This window comes from Melanaphis sacchari, unplaced genomic scaffold, assembly GCF_002803265.2.
Source record: "Melanaphis sacchari strain LSU unplaced genomic scaffold, SCAv2.0 Contig51_pilon_pilon, whole genome shotgun sequence".
NCBI lineage: Eukaryota > Metazoa > Arthropoda > Insecta > Hemiptera > Aphididae > Melanaphis > Melanaphis sacchari.
The window spans coordinates 851526-874089 of record NW_020271353.1 but is presented as its reverse complement, the minus strand read 5'-3'; the positions used below and the strand labels follow the sequence as shown (position 1 = coordinate 874089).

At 22.6% G+C, this 22564-nt stretch overlaps 2 protein-coding genes across 2 annotated transcripts; one reads left to right on the top strand and one right to left on the bottom strand.

The window, feature by feature from the left end:
* Nucleotides 1-1380: 1380 nt before the first annotated feature.
* On the bottom strand, nucleotides 1381-4576 carry LOC112599490 (biogenesis of lysosome-related organelles complex 1 subunit 6-like). Its single transcript, XM_025346410.1, has 5 exons — nucleotides 4521-4576; nucleotides 4341-4436; nucleotides 2442-2529; nucleotides 2298-2384; nucleotides 1381-1564 (listed from the first exon to the last, which is right to left on the bottom strand). The coding sequence occupies exons 1-5, from the start codon at nucleotides 4574-4576 to the stop codon at nucleotides 1454-1456; spliced, it is 438 nt and encodes a 145-aa protein (XP_025202195.1). The 3' UTR covers nucleotides 1381-1453.
* An 11742-nt stretch (nucleotides 4577-16318) lies between these two features.
* LOC112599485 (transcription initiation factor TFIID subunit 9-like) lies at nucleotides 16319-20404 on the top strand. Its single transcript, XM_025346407.1, has 6 exons — nucleotides 16319-16386; nucleotides 16476-16614; nucleotides 16681-16817; nucleotides 18823-18951; nucleotides 19016-19124; nucleotides 20238-20404. Exons 2-6 carry the CDS (start codon nucleotides 16491-16493, stop codon nucleotides 20369-20371), a joined length of 633 nt encoding a protein of 210 aa, XP_025202192.1. The 5' UTR covers nucleotides 16319-16386; nucleotides 16476-16490; the 3' UTR covers nucleotides 20372-20404.
* Nucleotides 20405-22564: the final 2160 nt, after the last annotated feature.

The following is a 22564-nucleotide window of genomic DNA, read 5'->3' as shown; positions in this document are numbered from 1 at the left end:
GTAGAAACGGTTTCAAAAATTTCATTAAAGTATTTTTCAAAATTTAGAAAATAATATACAAACAGTAATATTTTTGTACAACAAAATATATAGCTTATAAAGTTACAGTCAACTGATTTTCTTATTTTTGTTTACCAATATAGCTAGTTTATTTACAAGAATTTATTGAACATAATTGGCAAATGTCAACTGCTTATTTTACACAACTTTTTCTTTGTATTCCTAACAGAAGTGAGAATAATCAAAAAATCCTGAATACATAATTTTCTATTTGATTTAATAGTCAATACATGCAAAAATAATGATACAAATAACTAAAATTTAATATTTTTAAAATTGTGGTTTTCTAGGTAAGCAAAAAATTTAAATAATAATTAAATATATATATATATACAAATATACCAAATATTTATAATTTACATTATACGGTATAATTAGAATACTTCAAAAAAAATATCTTGTATAATAATTTGTGAATAATTTAAGTAAAACAATTTTTTGATAATTAATAATATATTATTTCTTTTTATAATTTTATAATCAGTAAAGACTAATTAAATTTTATTAAATATTTTTAAATTATTTACATATTGTATGTGTATTATTTTAAAAGCTATTGCATGATCTAGTGCTGGATTTTCTTTTAAAACAATCAGTATTTTAATATAATTAATATGCTGTGAATACACCATTTGAATAAATTTATGATTTGTTTATTATTAATAAAATAAAAAATATAAATTTATTTAAAATAAATTAAATTCACTTACTTATGTGTGAAACAAAATTAAATTAATCATTATCAATAAGATATTTGGTAAGAAAAACAACTTACTTATAATTTATTAAAAATATATGTAAGATAATTTATTTAAATATAAAATAGTGTACAGTAATATAAGAAATAACATAAGTCAAATGTCAACAACATAAAATTTAGATATTCTGTTTAAAAATGTAAATAATAAAATATACAAAGTTTACAGCATTTACATAGAGAATTAACTAATTAAGTTAATATCAAAAGATAAAAAAAAAAATTATATCATTTTTATGGTTATTAATAACTATACTACATCAATATATTTTAAAAATTAAATTAGAATAAAAGAGGGTCCAAGCTGGCCATTAGATAAATAATGATAAATAATGAAGAACAAAAATTTAAACATAGTTGGTAAATTACAATTGAATATTTTTTGGTTGCATTCTGTATATTATGCATTTAAAAATAATTAATTAGATTACAATACATATGATGCTTTTTAAATATAAACAATACATTTAGTAAATATAATGTAATATTATTATTTAAATTTTTAAACATTTAACAACTGTATGTATATATTTTTTTGCAACTTAAAAATAAAAATACAGATATTTAATAAATATTATGTAAATAATGAATACTTAATTCACAATGAATTTTTCTATACTTTTAAAATGGATAATTCTATGTCTGTTTTGATATAAGTTCTTGTTCCCGTACCAGCATTGATTCTTTTTGATGTTCTCTTTGTAATGCTTCTCTTTGTTTGGCCACACGTAAAACATTAGCTCTTTTCTAAATTATAATAAAAGTATATTACTACATAAAAATAAATGATATAGTTAAATTATTATATTAAGAATAATTTTTTTGTTTTATTATATAAATAATAATATAAAATATGTACATTAGATTTTAATTTTTAACTAACTATTTATACACACATATAAATATAAAAATATTATTTCTTAATAATTTTAAAGATAAATAATAAAAAATATCTAAAAAAAGTTTTCTTAATTTATCTTTATTATTAATTATAAATAAAAATACATATATATTTTAAACTTCATGAAAATATCCAGTTAATGAAATATACTTATATGTATTTTATCATTAATGTTTAATTAACTTTATAATAAAATAAAATATATGTTTATTATTATGTTATTATTTTTACCTATTAAAATTTAATAATTTTTATAATTTCAACATACCACATATAAATGAAGCGTTTTATTTAGGTTATCTGCATTACAATTTATCAATTAATAATGTTCTGGGTCAATACATTTTTAGAAAAAAATAATGCTGTTTATAATTTTGTTGTAAAATATATTTTATACAATACCAAAGCATACTAGCATAAAAAATGTCATTGTATAGATTATTGGTACACATTCTGTCTTTTTCAAATATAGGATGTAAAAGAAATCACTGACATTTTAAAATGTTTTGTAGTATTAGAACAGATAAATAGTTTCATAGATACTGTATATGAATATTATTAAATAATAATAAAACTTACTTCTAAGGTCATAGTTTTCTTGTGTAAAAACATCAGTTTTTTTTTTAATTCAACCAGTTGCCCGTGACAATGTTTAATAGATAAGAACTAAAAATGAATTATGTTATTAACTGAAATATTAAAATCATAATAATATTATTTTACCATATTTTGAACTTCAGATTCATTTAATAAATTAGAAAGTTCTTCATTTTCTTTGAGCATAGCATCTATTAACGATTTTTGTTTGCCACTAAAACATAAATAACATTTTAATAAATTAATCATCAATACATAGTATAAAATGAAGTCACTTTTTTTGTTTGAGATAAACTCCAAAACGGCTGAATGGATTTTAATACGGTTTTCACTGTTAGATTTACAATTAACCGAGGAAAATTTATGTGTATAATTTATTCGTATAACTTAATTAATAATATTTTTATGATGCAATCAGATTTGTGCTTAAATTTAAATAGCCATTTAATGCTTCATACTGAAAAATCCTCTGGTGCAGTGGTACTTTATTATAATTTAGTAGAGAGAGTTTAGAATTCAAACCATAGTTTCAAGTGCCCATTTTTTCATTTTTACTTATTATTTATTAACATTCATTATATTTAACAACAAAAATGAAAATTTAAAGGATATCTGACTTGCAATTCTTTTCACGGATGACGTTGTGTGGGTACACCAAGTTTAAATATAAAATAGCTATCAACACATTATGTAATGTATAGCATAGAAAAAACAAGTTATAGAATGTTTTCAAATAATTTTTTAATAATTTAAAAAAATTAATTTAATCTATTACAATGTTAAAAATTAATGTAACTATTATGTGATTTAGTAATTTTCTAATCTATACAAAAACAATTATCTATTTTTATTGGTTCAATATCTATTATCTATATTATATTTTATTTTTTATCATAAGACAATAAAAGATGTATGAATTATAATTCTATTAATTAGTTTCATTTTGTATAGTTTGATTAAGCAAAAAAATTATTTATCTCCAAAAACAGCAAAACACAAATATGTTGATGGACTCCTATTATAATATTTTACCGAAACTAGACCAACTGTAATAGTGTATTAGAATATATTTGATAAAATTTTGATAAACAATTAATATCATACATATCAAATAGCTTTAACACAATTGCATCTGATTACCTATTTACTTGCATATTTTACTTGTGCTCCATGAAATATTGGTGTTGTTCTTTAAACAATTTTCTAATACACTATTTATTTAAAAATATTAATTTCCGACATAGTAAGTATATTTATTTTCCAAGTATGTATAAAATAGATAAAAAAAAATTCCAACATTCATATGTAAACTGGATATTTAATATAAAGTATGGCATGTATATGTAGTTATTTTATAAATTTATATTTTTAAGTAGAGAAATAAACTACTGATATCATAATATGAAACATTTTCTAACAAAGCTAACAGTTAAATTTTGTTTTGTTCTAAATCTATAAAATTTTGAAGAAAATTGTTAAAAGGACAACACCTGTATTTCACGGAGAGGAATCAAGTTGCATTTTTTTGCATGTATAAAGATAAAAGAGACAAAATCATGTTATATTTTTTTTTCATGTGAAAATATTAATTGGGAGAATCATATTGCAGCAAAATATAATATTTTTATTCAATACATATACATATTCAACTAAAAATAAAAAATAAAATAATAGTTAGGTAGATATTATACAAAAAAAACTAACTTACTCTTTAAATAAAAAATAAACATTTATGAAACATCTAAAGTAACTATAATATGAAAATCTGTTCTAAACAGCGTTTAAATAAAATAATTGGTTGGTATAGAGTAGATTTTATCACTTAAGTTAGTATCAATTAATAGATATTAATCTAAAAATTGTACAAAGTATATAAAAAAAAATCAATTTATCAGTCAGTAAAATATAATTTAGATTAATATTCAAAAATATTTAACTATGGTATCTAAATGATTTAATAAATACTGAAATTACAATTTAATGACACAATCAAATTGTCATTGAATATGTTAACTAGGTACTTACACGACTTCTTGAATTTCAGTTTGAACATCTTTTAAATCTGGATTGATTTGATTTAAATAGGAATTGATTATTAATAATCCGGGCTTCGTTTCTAAACTAATTTAAAAAATAGTAAGATATATGTTTTCGAGTAATAGAAAAAATACGCATAATATTTAACAATAAAATGTTTATAATTACTTCGATTCATTTATCTCTTGACATTGGTCTTTAGGTACCATATTTAAATCTTCCATTTTATTGAAAATAAATTGTTTTAAAAACTAAAAAAACTGAAATCTGAAAATTATTTTTTGCAAAAATGAAACGTGAAAACGTCTAATGATAATTCTTTATCATATTTATACATATTTTAAATATTATCACTCTGATAATATTAATTGGTGATATTCATAACATAACATATTTAGTTGCCTATTTATGATTTATACGGGGCTGTCAAAATAAATCAAATAATTATTTTTAGAAATATAATACAAGAATTAAAATAAATCTTTAAAAGAAATTGTATTTTTATTATTTTTACATATTACTATAATATTTAAAAATAATATATTAATACTAATGTTTAAACTTTTTTAAATTAAATTAATTTTAATTTATTGACTCGTTTTTATTACAAATAATCATTAAAGATTAATGTATAATTTAAAATAGTAGATTGTTACTTAATTTTGTATTGGTTTTTAATACAACATCAGAATAAATATAAGTGTGTAAGACATAATATAATTTTAAGGTGTAAAATAATTATAAAACATTAACAATAAGACCAATTCATTCTCAAGAATTTTACTAATTTATATTATTTAACGAGGTTAAATTATTTTTATAGATAATCATGAAATTAAAAATATATAAACAGTTAATAATTTTATAATTCGAGCACATTCTTAGTAAAAAAAAAAAAAAGGAATATCTGTATAATAATAATACATTTTAAATAAAATGAAAAATAAATAATAAATAATTATAAAATAAATAATACATTTTTTTTTTTAGCAAAGTTTTAAAATTTAAATTTAATAAATACTTTTAATTTTATGTTAGTTTTAAATATTTATTGAACAGCAAAGTAAATTGATGTATTGCTTATTAAATTTAAATTTATTATCCAACATTCAAAATAAATCGTAAGATATATTTTACTAAATTTTAAATAGTTTTAAATTAAAATCTATGACTCAATAGTTGACATTAAAAAATGTACTCTAAAAATAATGTAAATAAATAATTAAATAAAAAATATTTCTAGCATACTTGTCATTAATGAAAAAACTTTTTTAACAATATACATATAAACAAAAAAAATGTCACGACTGTTTGTGTGATATAGCCATATAGATGATGGTTATATTAAAAAAATAAAAACAATTATTGTTGAAAAGTGAATACATAATAAAGATTAAATTAATACTGATTATATTTATTTAAATTTAAAAAAAGTGATAAAAGATTATCATCACATAACTTTTTAGAAACAAGTTCAAAATTTTCAAAGAATAAATTTTTTTTTAAGAAAAATAAAGGCATTTATAATGCTGTTTAATGACAGTAATTAGTCACACACGTGTATTTATACATATATGTATCATAAAGTAAAAGAAAGAAAAGCAGTAATAGAAATTTTTCTAGATGTAAAAAAACTTTTGGTTCTGTCGACCATTTAATATGTATACCAAATATTAGAAAAATACAATATTAGGGCCATTGTAAATAATTTAATACATGATTTTTCAGAAAATTGTAATTAACAAGTAAAAATAAATTATAAGTACTTAAAGTAATTACCTTTTTATATCTAATCATAAGATACCACTAGGTAGGTACTAACTGTATTGGGCTCTAATCTAGTTGAAATTAAACTAAACATCGCATATAAACTTGTATAAGTAAGATAGCAAACACTAACAATTAAAGTACTATTAAACTAGTAGAGAATCCTGAGTTCCACAAATGAACTAAGCACTTCGACGTTCACTATCACTATATTCGTGAAACCTTCTATGAATAGAAATGCTTTTGTTAGAAAATGTAAGCAATAAAAAACAGTAAGCTTGCATCTTAACTAAGTCTATACCTAATCACCAAATAAAATATAATAATTTTAATAATTTTATATATTATGTTCAAGTAATTATTTTTAAGGACTCTTGTCTCCATAACAAGCTTAGCTTCCAGAAAAAATCATTATATATACAAGTTACATTAGTGAAATCATACTTTTCGTGATGTAAGCGTGTTTATTAAATGATTTAAATAGCTGTACATAAGGCTTTTTCAGAATTCATTTCTATGATAGAAATTTTAATAGTTGTACTTAATTTTTCCATATTCATATGCTATTTTTATATTTCTTCAAGTATTTTTATTAATTTAATAGTTTCTTTATTTAATCTAGATTTTTTTGAAATTGTTAAAATTTTTAACCGATAGCCCACTTTTTGATCACTTTAGGCCACCTTTCATACAACCTTCAAGCTTTATAAGAGTCCAGGTGTTCAATGCTGTTTTGACTATGTCTATGTTTTCTGTGAATAATTATAAGATTATCTTATTCAATACTAGGTAATATTTTTGGTACTGGAAACATAAAGCAAATTAATGGAAATTCATAAATTATTTTACTGAAACGTTAATTTTCAATCAGACAAAACGAAAAATTAATTACTTCGAATGTGGTCCTGATAATTTAAAAGTTTAAAACTCATTTATATTTTCTATCAAAAACCAATTGAAGTATTCAAAAATCATTTTAAGTAATATTCGAGTGAAAAATATGGTCTCAATTTCATAAATTAATAGCAAAAAATTTAAAACTGCAATTTCTAAAAATTTCAATGTACATATCTAATAAATAATACATACTTAATGCCCTTAATGGTTTTTTTTTAATTTCATAAAGTGTAAAATAGTGATTTCTCTTTCATGGAATAGTTAACATATGTAGTGATAAATAATTTCAAAAAAGAAAGATAACATATATTATAAGATAAAATCATATAATTTTTAACATTTTTCATGTTTAGACCGTAATCATAAATTAATTAATTTATACTTATATTTTCTAATATTTATCATTTAAAGTTTGTAATTTGAAAAGACTAAAACTACAAAGAAAGAATTTTTTTTGTATCTATCAAAAATCATAGTTCTGTGGTAAAAAATATCTACCTACATTTATTATATAGGTACTTCATATTTATTTTTCTGTAATTTTACGATCAAAAATAATACTTGGATAATTAAATTAATATAAATATAGGTTATTAATAATTTATTGTTACAATAAATAGATTATTGATATTAAGTAAAAATAATTTCTAACTTTTAACAATAATCCTCTTAATTTTCACAAAAATAAAAAGTACATAAACATACTCGTATATTATATTAAGAAAACCCTTAAAAACAAATAAAATACAATAATTTAGAGTTGGTAATACATTTAAAAAATATATATGTTTTTAAAAAATAATAATAGTATTAAATTGTTTTATACAATAATTTGGTATGATGGCGTATGGATGAAATTAAGAAATATACCTACCTATTTCACCTGTCAGAGACTCTTACTATTATTATAAGACAAAGAACCTATACATACACCACTCATTAATAGTATCACTGTATCCAATGATATATAATATTTAATTATACGTTTTAGCCAAAAAACTCTTTTAATCTTCAAGATTTAATCTATAATATGTCTTTTTGTATGCACAGTAGAAATCGGCTATAATGAGTTTCAAGGGACAACTAATTTTTCTCGTTGTAACCGGTTACTTGTTATATACGAACACGGTTAGAACGAGCATTTGTTGCCAAATCCAATATTGTGTCATTGTTAGAAGCGCTGAATCCAAGATGCAGAACATTTGAAATTTTCTATCTTCAAATTTTTTCAGCCAGTTGGTCAGTTTTTGTTTGCAAAATTGGAAATAGGACCAGTTATAGGCAAGTTCAATACCCGTTGTTGTTTGAATCATGTTAGCATAGCTTCTTCAAGATCTTTATGCTGTACAGTACGTAGTCGTTTTGCCTGAAGTGGCATGGTTTGAAATTGAAACATATTTTTCAACGTATCCCGACTTTTCCACGTTGTTGATATCGTTGACAAAGAGGTACCGAATTCTTTTGCGATCACGTTATTTTTCTCACCATTTTCTAATCGCCCGATTATCGTTATTTTTTCATATAACATAAACTGATGACATGACATGATGTACATTTTTAAACAACTGACACTACTGTATATTTTATAAATTTAAAAACATCATACCTTGTATCATTTGGATTGTAAATCAATATCTACACGATAAAGATTAAATACTTATTATAGAAATGCAGTATAGCGAGCAGGCCGATCAACTTAAATAATGGGATAATAATTGGTGCACAATAAGAAAAAGATAACGATTAGTCCTTTGTAACCAAATATTTATTTTATAACTCAATGTATTTTATTCGTTATTGCCGATATCTTGTAATAACCATACTCGTTAACGTAGGTATATTTTAACATACAATCATATTATAGGCTCGTGTCGGCATCTAAATTTTTGCTCGTTGTATGCAGTATCTCGTTCTAAGCGATGTTCGTTATAGTGATTTCCACTGTACTATGCTTTATTGCGTGTATATGAATTCATAGTCTTAAATCAATTACCAATCAATTTTCAGCTAATAATTATTTAAACCGAGTTATTTTTTAGTATAAGATAATTTTAATAATATTAGTAATAATAATAACAATACAATAATAATTTTAATTTTATTTATAGACATATTTTTTTTTTTTTAAAGAAATTTTAAGACGGAAAATAGTGATACTGCTGATCCAACATTATATTGTTCTGCGTTTTTGAAATAGGTACATAATTTTTGAAAAATCGAAAATTCAGTTTTAGTTATTTATTTGAAGTCAAGCAACATTAGTTCAAAAAATATAGTTTGACCTGAGTGGTTAGGTACTTGGTAGATATCGATTTTATTATAACACAATAGGTACATAATAATATTAAAATATTACAATGTAGGTACAATTAACCATAAAAGACAATGTTTTTATTTTTTAATAAAATTAGTTACCTACCTACACATATTTTATTATTTAATAAATATGTAATATTACATATCACACTATAGACATTAATTAATAATAATATAAATAATAGCAGTGGCGTCATTTGATTTTTAAAAATTATTTGTTATTGGTGAATTTAAATCTATTAATTTTATGGCTTTTGTTTATTTTAAAGTAATATAAACGGTACAAGGAGTACTGGGTAGAAATTTTGTCATACCCCTTTAACTAAAAAATTTACAGAATTCTCATCATATTATCAGAAATATGACATTAGGGTCATAGTTTTTAAGTCGTATAATTTTCTTAGTGTATTAGTTTTTCTATCAAATAATTAGTAAAAGTTGCTTTTTATATGATAACATAATAATTAATGTCAGCTACAGTCTATAGAAGCCTACGCTCTATTGTAGTACTTATATTTTATTAACAGTTATTAAATGGTTATTAAAATTGCTATTATTAGCTATAAAAATTGATAGTCAGCTTTTGAACATAATTATTTTTTATTTTAGGTTATAGATTATTAAATGGTATAGAAGTTTGTCTAAAACAAATTACAAAGACAAATGAAGTTTTTTTTCACAAAAAAAAAAAAATAAATAAATAAATAAATAATAATTAAAAATCAGTGGTAGTTATTTAATCGTGTATAAGGAAAAAAGAAAATATTTAAGCCTCCTTCACTCAAGCATGCTCATCGTCTTTTTTTAAATATGACAATTATTCAGAATCTGATTTTTAACGATACCCTTAAGACCATATTGTTTTTTTTTTGTACTTTAGAGACTATACTGTAGAGATATAAACTAAATTCTTGTTTTTCAATTGTTAACTTCCCTTACTTTTCTACCGTTAATTATTTAGATAATTTTTTAGAAAACATGGACGCATCAAAATAAAAATTTGAATGAGTAACTTTTGAGTTATTCAAATGCTTGTATTAAGTAATAATGGGCTTGGAAATATGAGGGCTAAGGGAACTTGAAAAAGTTAGTAATTTTTTTAATAACATTTATAATTTGTAAAAATAGTTGGAGTATTATAAAAACTAGATTAGATCCATAATTATAGTATTTATTTTAAATTTTTTTAAAACCATTTTTAACTTTCAATCATACAGTATAATTACCTTAATAACTAAAAAATTACTGGTTCCAGTATATTGAATTATATACATCAAAATTAAAAATATATATAAATCTCAGATAAATAATTTATGGTAAAAGGGGGGATTATTATTTGAAAAACAAAAACTTTTATCACCGCACGATATTCCATAAGTAGTTAATGAAAAATAGGGATGATTTTGCTTGGTAGATCATTCTGTATACGTAATGTGTATATATTTGATTATTAACGACCTGTTCGTAAATCGAGTTTATACAAAAGATATCATTAACATTTAAATTGTATTCAGAGTATCACAAACGGACGATCAACATATTATTTTATAATAAGTATTGTGAGCGTTATGTGAGTAATTAACAATAATTATACGCTTTACAACAGCAGATTTATAATATAAAATAATCCTTCAAATGCATCTCGAAATATAAGTCTGTGTTAAATCGATTTTGGCAGTTATTTTACATCTCAACATTAGGATTTTGGACGTTAGGGCGCGTACGTGCGTCAATGCAAAAGCAAATCAATATTACAATAAAATGTTCCGTCCTGTAAAAAAGATCGGTACAACAATATAGCTCCAATACTTACATGGAATTGAGGCGCCGACTTGCCACCTGTCACAGTTGGTTGTACCTATAATATAAATTCCTGCAGGTAGGTAAATTTCTACCCGCCTTGATGCAACAACACAAAAAAAAACCTGTTTATTCTTTTCGAATGTTATTCTATTATATTCTAAGTCCCTCCCTCATTTGTCATTACATTTTATATAATAATATATTGTGTGTACATTTTTAAAAGGAATTTATTCTTACATATAATTGTAGGTATAAGTAATAATATATATTTATTCGATATACACATACAAAAACAAGCGCATCTGAGGATAATTATTCAATACAATATGCTATATACCCGTCTTTCGATGTTATTTTGTCCAAGATATTTTCCTTATTATTGTCAATTTGAATAATAATTTCGTACAGTACATAATTATATTATTATATCTATAGCAGTTCTTACTCTTGTATAACGAATAACACCGATACACATAAATGGATAAACATATATAATATTATTAAATGCACGATGCTTAACTAAAAATAAATACAAATTAAAATATTGATATTAAATTGAACAAATCTTAATGTTAAAAATTACGATAAATATTCTACAACAAATCTTTTAATGTCTAGTAATTTAAATTTAATGTTCATTATAAAATATAACACTGCATATGATTTGCATGTACCTAGTTGTCTCTAATAATAGTTACTATATAATTGTTTTCAGAAAAAAAATTGTCTTCTCAAAACAAATTAGAATTAAAAATTAAAAATATCTTACTTCACGATATTTAAATGTACTTTTAAATTCAGTTTTAACTTTTAACTAGTTTATGGAATTTGTAATAATAATCGATTTCTACAATTAAACAAATTATATTTCACACAATTGATTCCTTAAGTAGTTATTAAAATATATATTAAATTAATTATATGTAATAAATTTAAAAAAATACTAGTTTTTTTTTAGGGCATCTTCAGGCATGGATTCAAGGGAGTAGTAAGGGCGGCTGCCCTCCTCTTTGTTGGCCGAATTAAAATGTGTTATTTAATTTAGTAAATATTAAATAGCAATAATTTGTGTTATCGTGTGTTAGTATATGTTTATGTTATTATTCAAAGTCACAAATCTTCTTTTTTTTTATTTTTATTACATAAATTAATAAATTGTTGTCTGTTTATAACAATATTATTGTTGTGAGTTGTGACCTACTAAGCGACATATTACATTAAGTACTATTGCATGTATATATTATATATTTATAATACTAGTAGGTATCTAAATTTATATACCTTTATATAATCCACCCCTCCCGTTAATGTAAGCGGGATCCGTGTCTGGGAATCTCAAGGTTGAAAGGTTGAAATTGCGGTGAAAGGTATCTGTTTGTGTTCTTTTATTTTTTTTAAGTGTTGGATAATTTTTGATAGTTTTAATGTTGTTTTTCTTTATACCTCACAAACACAATAAAAAAACAAAGATAGTATTATACGAGTAAACGACACACATATTTCAAATTCCGCAGTATTTGTATTTAATTAATATCGAGTTATTATATTTATTATTTATTATAAAAATAAATTTTCTTAAAATGTTTATTAAATTATTTAAAATTTGATTTACTAACCTATCATTACAAATTTAAAACTATTTTATTTAAATCTTAATAAATTATAACCTAGGTCTAAAAAAATAATTAACTATAGATATAAAGTGTTAAAATTGGTAGAAAATGTTTATATAGGCGTTTCACGTAGACAAAGATGATTGAAATTAATTTTTATCTATTAATCTGATATATTTATTACTATTTTGGTGTTTTATATCTTGGTTTGTGGATGAGTCTATCTTCATAATTACTATAGTCAATAATCTATAAAAAAAATTTTAAAATAGGATTGAAACACATTGACTACCACATGACCGCCAGCAGTCATTCAATAGGTATTTGTTATACTCCAAGCAAATTTTTCAATGTTTTCAAAATTCGCATGTACTATATATTTGAAAAAAAATTGAAAATTTAATGTATTATAGTTACCTATATCAAAAATTTTTTAATAATTCCCGTTATGCTAGTCTTTATTTTGGTGCATTATTATAGCGCCATAGAAAAGTTAATAATAAAGGTATACAACTTAATTCATTTATAGGTACCGGCGGTCACAAATATATAAAATTTAAAAATTACAGCTGACCGCTGGTGATCATATTATGGCGGTCAACGTGTTTTGTATTTTTTACTGTATTATAATGAGCTATCGTCTACCGCTCTATCGGTAATAAAAAAGTATTGGGTACCTATTTTAATATCTATATGTTGTTTTGTTTGATGCGTCCGATCGTTGGTGCGATAGGTAATAGAAGAAGCTATTTTTGCGAATTTAAAACCAGATTTTGATTTAAATGTAGTGAATTAAAAACGAATGACTTTAGTATATTATGTAGCAAGAGCAAGAAATTAGGTAAATCAATCAAGCGCAATATTTTTGGGGAAAAAAACAATTAAGCAGAATAATATCATGTTTAAGGGTGTATTTAGATAGGGACTACGGGTACCGTAGCATAAACGACAAATTTTTAAAGATTTAGAGAGATGAGAAATGAAAATTTATTATTTTATAAGTTAAACATTGACGTTAATCATTAATATTTTTTCACCAAATGTGTACTCCATTCCCTCCCTTCCACTAACTATGTTATTATTTTTATATCAGTAATTTATAGTTTCACCACAGTGTGGTGTCACCGCCCATTGGTGACTAGTTTATTGTCATACACGAAGATAAATATAAAAAATATGTATTAATAATAATAACTAAATATGGTAATATTCTGATTAAAATAGATCACCTCAGTACCTCACACACACTGCGAAGTTTTTAATATCAAGTTATATCAAGTGTTAACTGACAACTGAGAAAAAATTTGTATTTTACTTTATGTTAATTAAAGTTTTATGAGCAGTACACTATGATTTATATTGTTTACCTAGCAGTTTTTAAGAGACTTTTATACAAATAATTATAACAAAAGATTTTTTTGATCAGTTGTAGAGAGGGAAGGGGGGGGGGGTAAATATGCGTCAGCCCTATTCTGAAATACTAAAATACGCCACTGATTACTCATCATGGTCAAACGCTAAAACCGTTATTAAAAATTAAACTTTTAATGCAGGCGTGATAAAATTATAAATTAGTCAAGTAGAAAGTGAAAACTAAAAAAAATAAATTATTATTGTAAATTATATACTTATACTAATCATTTATTTCAATAATTTAGATATTAAAGTCGCTCTTTTTTTATATGACATTGAAGCTGGTTAGTTCAACATATGTAAAACGGTAAGTATAATAATGGTAGTGGACTGGTGTTTAATATTCAAATAATTATCATTAAGTTATCTTTCTTTAATATAAATTATAATACGTACGTATAGTATTTAATATTTATAAAATGTTATATATGGTATTGATTAACCATTATACTACGTGCATAATAAACCAATAACAGGGAATTCCATCATTTATCATTCAAAATAAAAAAAAATAACAATTTTGTTCTATTACCTTATTTGACCTTATATTCCGTTGGTTACCCTCATACTTGGTAGTGATTTTTGATTTTTTGTTAACCGTATCATACTTATTATCATATGGATAACGTTTACATATTATGATGTATTAGTATAAAAAGTGGCGTATAGGTAGTTATCATTTTGTTTTTTTTGTTTTTTTAGTAATAAACATAAAATCCAAACACCACGTTACACCATGCCCTTATAGCCTTATATTGCATATTGTATCCATCATTTTAATATAAAATGGGTAATTTTATAATCAAACAATCTTATACATTGAGTACCTATACATCAATGCATTAAACATAAAATAAAGCTCTAGTAGGGGGATCTATCACTTTCACCCCTCCTCCCTCCCCACCAATAACTACACTACTAAGTATGCATATATTATATCAATGGTCGCGTTAAGGATAAGTCTTTTTTTTAAAATAAAAATTTAATTTAATAGATGAAATAAATGAGTAGTATCTATGACATTGAACATAATAATTTACGAGTTAACCGGGCTATTATTATAAATAATACATATTGTTATCGATAAAGAGTTTCATAATCAATGAACATAATCGAAATTGTTGCTGAGTTTAAGGTTCGTATGCGGTTGCCGATTAGGCTCTGGGCGGAATGATCGATTAAATGCACACCCGCACCGACAAAATGCATAATGCAACTAGGGTCTAAAGACGAAGTACCTATTATAAATAATGTTAGTCACGTTATACTAGTCGTATTTAGATAAAAGTTTATTTTTTTGTTTATTTTGTCAAAATTATGTTTATATTTTTTTTTTTTAACAAAGTAAATTTATTAAATAAAACGGATAAATTTGTTATTTGGAAAAGTAGTCAAAATAATGTACATAAAGACATAACAATGTTATCAAATGTACCTTCAACTTCAAACGTGGAGGAAAACCCTCGCAAAAGAAAGAAATCTCAGTTTATTCGGTATACTCAGTTTAGGTCGAAGATATCATAAAAATTATTTAGAATTTAGATTTTGTGCTTTTAACATGGGAGTTTATAACAATTATTGTATTTTTGTTTTTTGTTTTTCTACAATGCATACGTCGGTCACGAAAAATACAAACCTAAAAAATTGTGTTCGGAGTCCAAAAATGTTGAAGAACACAGTGCTATATTATATTATATAAGTAGGTATGTCAAATCTCGTAAGGTCTAACACGTTGCTATAGGTACTTATTTACACACTATGTAAGATAAATTAATGGATATCCCTGTCTCGTTCACGTATTACTTATCAATTATCGATATTTGTTACTGTGTTTATGAAATATGTAATTGATAGTAAAAAGTAATGATGATTTGATAATAATAAAATGTGATGAAAATTATTATAAATTACAAATCCCATCAGAATTTAACGCAAAGCAATGTCTAAGTGCAAACAGTAAAAATCGTATAACAAGTTAACGACAAGATCTGAAGGGTGTGGCCATAGGACATAAATCCTGTTACCGAATCATGCGCATTACACTCGACTCATCTTAGTTATAATATTATGCGAACCCCTGTTTGAATTTTTTGTTATCAATTTATTTAATCCATGATAAAATATAATTAATAATTTATTTATTGTTAAACGGTTAACCATTTCAATCAGTCGTCGTTTTGCTGTTGATTTCGTGTCTTGATTTTTGTCTTAATTCTCGTAACTTTGTGAGTTCTAGTTCATCTTTTAATTTTTTTTATATTAGGTTCTATATCAATTTATTCAATAACCAATAGTTTACTATTATTTTTAACAGCGAAAACAAAGTAAAATGTCGTCTTCGCAAGGAAATTCCATGCCTAAAGATTCTCAAATAATTATTTCGATCATGAATGATTTGGGAATACGTGAATATGAACAGCAAGTTTTAAACCACTTGCTGGAATTTAACTACAGTACGTACAGTGAAAAAAAACGTATCTGTTTGTTTTTCAACAAAGATTTTTTGTTGTGTTTATTAGGATACACTTCACTCATTTTGGAAGATGCTAAAGCTTGTTCAACATTTGCTAATAAAGATGAAGTTGACGTTGATGATGTCAAAATGGCAATTCAATTGGCTCAAGACAATGTATTTAATAAACTTCCTTCACGTGATGTAATGTTATATTAATTTTTATCTTAAAAGTTTTTAAATTTATTTTAAAACTGATGACTGCGTTTCAAGTATGAGCTCAAGAAACATTATTAAATGACACTGTTAGTTTATTCACATTATATTCTAAAGACAGACCATATGTTTATGTTATTTGTATTTACAGATTTTTATAGGTATACATGTTATATGTATATGTATGTATTTATATTTACATTATACTAATGTGGCAGCTTTTAGTGATTATTCGCTCAATTTAAAAACTATTTTTGCTAGCTAATGACTTGACCAATGTCAAACTAATCAAACATAATATTGTAGCGAGATAGAGTAATGTTTGCAAAACCACAATATCATTTATTTAAATTGACCATAATTTCTTAAATTCATAATAAACATTTATAAAAAAAATAGATTGTTTTTACTGTTTAAATAGATTGAATGATAATATATAATTATTGGTATATTTCTATTTGATAGTTAAATCTTAAGTCTAACAAAAATTCTTATTACTAGTTAATATTCATAAGTTATATAATATTTGTTATATTCTTAGATTCTTGTTAACTATAAACTATTTCTTAACAAATATTTATATGATATCAGTCATTTTACTCTTTATTAATAGTAATTTCTTCCACTAGCAACATGAAAAAATAAACTATAATAATTATAATATATGTGTTATGATGTATACTTAGTAAATTTAAAAGATTTAATTTTTGTTACGAAAGATGGTTATGTTACATGTTAGTAAGCTATACTTAAGCTCATCTGATAAGTTTGATTTATTCACATTAAACCTACAAATTAAAAACAAATATCTAAGCTGTAAATATATTAATAATTAAAAAAAAAATATATTTAATCGAGTCAAAATAAGGATATAACAATTGAAAAAAATAATTATAACATCGTTTATTCGCAACATTACTATAAAATTCAGCACTTAAAATTTTTTTAATTTGAAAGCTGTTAAATAATATTAAGCAAATATTTATATTTATCAAAAATTATACAATTGTAACTTAAAAAAAAAAAAAAATATTTCATATTTTGGATATTATGAAATAACTTAACCAAATAGTTGTATATAAACTTGAAGTATACATTTATTTTAAATTACCTGTGTAAAATTAAGTGTTATAATTTAATTGATCTGTAGGACGATTAGATTTTAAATGTATTATATACCTAATAATATAATTCATGATGAAATTTGTATAATTCATCTGATTATTTGATTGTTATTACCTTAATAGTAGTGCATATTTTGATAACTATTCAGAGCTATTATTTTAATTATAATGCTTTGAGTAATAATAAAATGAATACTTAATTTTAACAAGACAAAAAATATAGATTTACTAAAATATTTTAACATTCATTAGATTATGACATTTAAATAGATACATTTTTCATTAGTCACATTATGAAAATTTTCATTACATTTAAAATTACGCTTATTTGTAGATATTATTAACTATGTATATGATATTGTGTTACATAATATATTATAGTTTTAAATATTTATTTAATGTTATTATTTTTATTATATATTATTTTATATTATATTTGTTGAAAATGTTTTAGTATTTAAAAATCATATTTAGTTTAAATGTTGTTATTTTTGTAAACATTCAATTTAATTTTGAGATTTTCATGATACTAGTTAAATGCATTATTATATACATTTATTCTAAGACTAAATTTGTTATTTATGATAAAAAAATGGAGTAGACATCTTTTATATTTCTCGACTTTTCTACTTACAAATATGGCTTAAGCTTTAAAATAAGTGATTTTAGATATTTTTGATATCCAGTGCTATGTTAATTATCACTAATGTTGTAAAGCAATCATGTTCTTAGCTCAACTCTGATTAAAGCATTGTGTGTGCATTATTAGTAGTTAAAATTATTGTATATACTTAAAAAAGTTGAGAATTACAGAGTTGAACGATAAAGTATAAATAAAAAATTATTTTAATTTGTTGTTCAATTTGTAGGAAATAATTAAAGCAGGTAATGAATTAAACAAAACACCGTTGCCTGCAATAAAGCCTGCTAGTGGATTGAGAATTCCTCGGGATGGTTCAAATTTCATACAAGCAAATTATAGGCTCAGAACTGATTTGGTAATAGTATACTATTAGTTTTTCAGCTATTCAATTAATTATTATTATGTTTTATTTTTTAAAGAATACTGGAAAAAATGTAATGACGAAAAGCACAAAAATAACAGCTGCTGAAATGTTAAATGCGACTAGACAAACTGAAGATATCAATAATACTAAAACTACTGCACAACGTAATTAAATTTATTAAATTAAATTTTAGTATATTTAAATGAACTGACATTGGAAAACATTTTGCTTAAAATTTAAATGAACTGTTAAATATTTTATAAAAATTTATTGACACACTTAAACATTTATGATGTGCCATGTATGTATGAAAAATATCTTTTACTTGCCTAGCCTACCCTGTGATTATTAAGAGTCTTTAGGTATTTTTTTTTTTTTTTATAGTATTTGGGGTTCATAAGCAAATTTAAATCACTTATGGGTTATTAATTTAAAATTTAAAATTCTTTTTGATTGAACGACAATTTATTATTCATTTGAGACATTATGTATTGGTGAGTATAATATTCTTACAATTTCTGTATGTATATACGAGTTGGGTTTGAATAAATGTTTTCAAATTTTTAATTTTAAAAATAAATTTCAACCTATAATAAGTCAACAGTATCTAGATCTTTAATCTTCTATTATTTTCTCTTTGTTAAAAAACACCATTCAATTTATAAAAAAAGATGATATTACTAATTTGCTAAGATATTCTAGCAGCAAATTAAGAAAACTGCTGTTTTAATAATAATTTATAGCTTATTTAATGAATGTAACTCATGTTTATTGGACTTTTTTTTAAATTTAAACTTGTATGTAGTTTCGAGGCCCATTAAAAACTACTTTACAGATCTAATCGTGAACCAGATGGACACTGGATAGACTTATAACGCTATCATAATATCAATTTAGTAATCTGATATCTAATATAATTCTAACAATTTTATTTTTGAATATGATATATTTAAAAATAATCCATTTATAATTAGAGAAAACATATTTCAAATCAATACCTTAACCTATTTATAAACGTTTAGAATATCACAAAACAACATTTTCAATTGGGAGTTAATTATTTTTACTTTTAAGAAGTTGTACTAAAGTTTATTAATTTTTTTTTTTTTATGAGTTATTGTAATAGTAATTAATTTATAACATTCCTTATCTGACTCTTGTAGTCTTATACCATGTTGATTTAATTAAATATCTTTTCACAATTTGTATAACATATTTTAAAAGTATTATTTTGTTTTATTTCTCAGCATTTAAATATTAATTATTATTATTTTTAGCTGATCTAATTATGGATGATTTAACTGATATCGATATTGATGAGATTATTGGAAGTCAACAGGACAATCAAGACATTGACAATGATTTCAATTTGGATTCTTTATTATGCGACCCAAATTCATTATTTTTTTAAATATTATAAGCTGAAGCAAAAGAACTTTTTTTATTGGATTTAAACTATATATTATTAATTTAATCTATACTCCTTTATTTAAATATTTATTATGATTCATTTACAGTTTGTTTATTTTGTATACAATTGTATAATCCGTGTAGTTATAATTCATAAAGTGAATTCTTTCTTAATTCAATTGTAAAATATTTACAACTTATCAATAATTATTTAGTAAATAAAAGTTTGCATTTTTTAATTTTTAACTTGAGTGTTTCTATGCAAAACGTGTTGTTCCCAAAAAAAAAACTATTTTTTTCAGGAATAGTAATTTCCTATTGCAAACAATCCAATCAAGTTAGGAAATATAGTACAAGTATAAATCTTTAATACTAAAATAACAAAAATATATCAAAATTAATGAGTATCTTCACTTTAAATTAAAAATTTGTGATATCAACTGAATATAAAAATTAATGTTCCATAGTATACTAAAAAAAATATAACTGTTTTAATAATCATAATATTCTTTAATAATAATACAATCATTTCATTGTCATCTTTAAGAATAATTGATTTTGAATTTTAAGTTAAAAAATTTTCTTTAGATAGTATCTAAATTCTTTTGGTATGACTATTAAATAACAACTCTTTCACAATATTACTTCGAATAATTTAATAGGACATATTTTATTTGATGATAAATTATAAAGCAGAAATAATTATTATTTCATGTAAAAAATACACATGTTTCTAATATTAAAGAATTATGCCAAAAATTTTATAGAAAATTGAATAAAAATCGATTGAAACCGCTATTTTTTATTAAAACATACGCTCTACCTAAAAATAAACCTAAATTATTACTTTTTTCCAAAACGTTCTATATTCAATTTGTATTCAGAACGTGTGTTATTTCCATTTACACAAAAACTTATTACCTATGTGATTGATATAGCAATTAAATTACATTTTATTCAATTGGTCAACAATATCATTGAATCTTATTAACTAATTTAAAACTATTCAATTATTCTGATTTAAAATATAATGAGATTTAGTATGAAATCAACAATTATAAATAAAAAGTAATATGAAAGTTAACATAAAAAAAATTATACAATAAGCTTATGATTGTAATTTTGTTTCAACGTTCATGGTAACTGCCCTTATCTGTGCGATAGTGTTTAAAGTTGAATCTACCGAGTTAATATTCTTTATATTTTATTCCCATAACAAAATATACTTTAAAATTTTAAATATAGTTTTTCATGCATAATACAAAATCTTAAGTTCTTTTAAGTTATTAAAATGAATAGTTAATTGTGAATAATAAATTAGCAAAAAATGGTGTTATCTAAGCAAGACAAGATTTAGACTGATAAAGCAACAAATAAATCAATAAAGAGGTTCTGTTAATATACCAAAATTTGATTACCTATAAAAAATGTATTCAAATGACTGCATACAATAATGTGGCTATGCGTAAAATTTAAGAAAAGTTACAATTAGTATTAGGATATAGAAACAGATTCGTTTTTTTTTTTAGATACTTTAAATATGTATAAATCTAGATACGTTACAGCAACGCCAAGTTAAATTTGAATTATATAAAACTATTAGTGAATAATAGATTAAAATCTATATTTATTCTCAATTTTATTAGGTTTGAAAATGTATACTTAATAATAAAAAATTGTATATTATTATTAAAAAAAAATTCAAATTCAACAATTAATTCAATTATTAATATAAAATAAATAAAATATTGTTTTAGATTAATATTTTTATGATAATTAATAATATTTTTCGATTTTTTAAAGCGAGATATAAGCATTTTTAAATTGTAATATTTCGCATACTCAGTTTGAATATTTAAGAATAAAAAATTTAATTAAATTAGTTTCTTACATTTAACTTTGATAATAGGCTATTTAAATCTATTTTACAATAACTAACACAAATTGAAACTGTTAAACGCAAATTTGGTTTCATCTAAATCTTAAGGTCAAATTTACTAGAAGTATCGTTAAACATTTTTAACTAGATAACTATATAACTATACTAAATACATTTTGAAAAAGAAATTGTTAGGCTTAAATAAAAGTTAAAAAATAAAGTTTTTATTACTGAGGGCTGTTTTATTTTATTTTACTATACGTTTAGTTCGTAAAAGTGTTGTTAAGTAAAACTATTGAATTATTTTTATTTTTA

Coding starts and splice junctions, on each gene's coding strand:
- LOC112599485 (XM_025346407.1), top strand. CDS start 16,491: ATGTCGTCTTCGCAAGGAAATTCCATGCCTAAAGATTCTCAAATAATT. Junction 16,615..16,680: donor CTTGCTGGAATTTAACTACA/GTACGTACAGTG, acceptor TGTGTTTATTAG/GATACACTTCACTCATTTTG. Junction 19,125..20,237: donor TACTAAAACTACTGCACAAC/GTAATTAAATTT, acceptor TATTATTTTTAG/CTGATCTAATTATGGATGAT.
- LOC112599490 (XM_025346410.1), bottom strand. CDS start 4,576: ATGGAAGATTTAAATATGGTACCTAAAGACCAATGTCAAGAGATAAAT. Junction 4,437..4,520: donor CAAGAGATAAATGAATCGAA/GTAATTATAAAC, acceptor TTTTTAAATTAG/TTTAGAAACGAAGCCCGGAT. Junction 2,530..4,340: donor ACTGAAATTCAAGAAGTCGT/GTAAGTACCTAG, acceptor TTTATGTTTTAG/TGGCAAACAAAAATCGTTAA.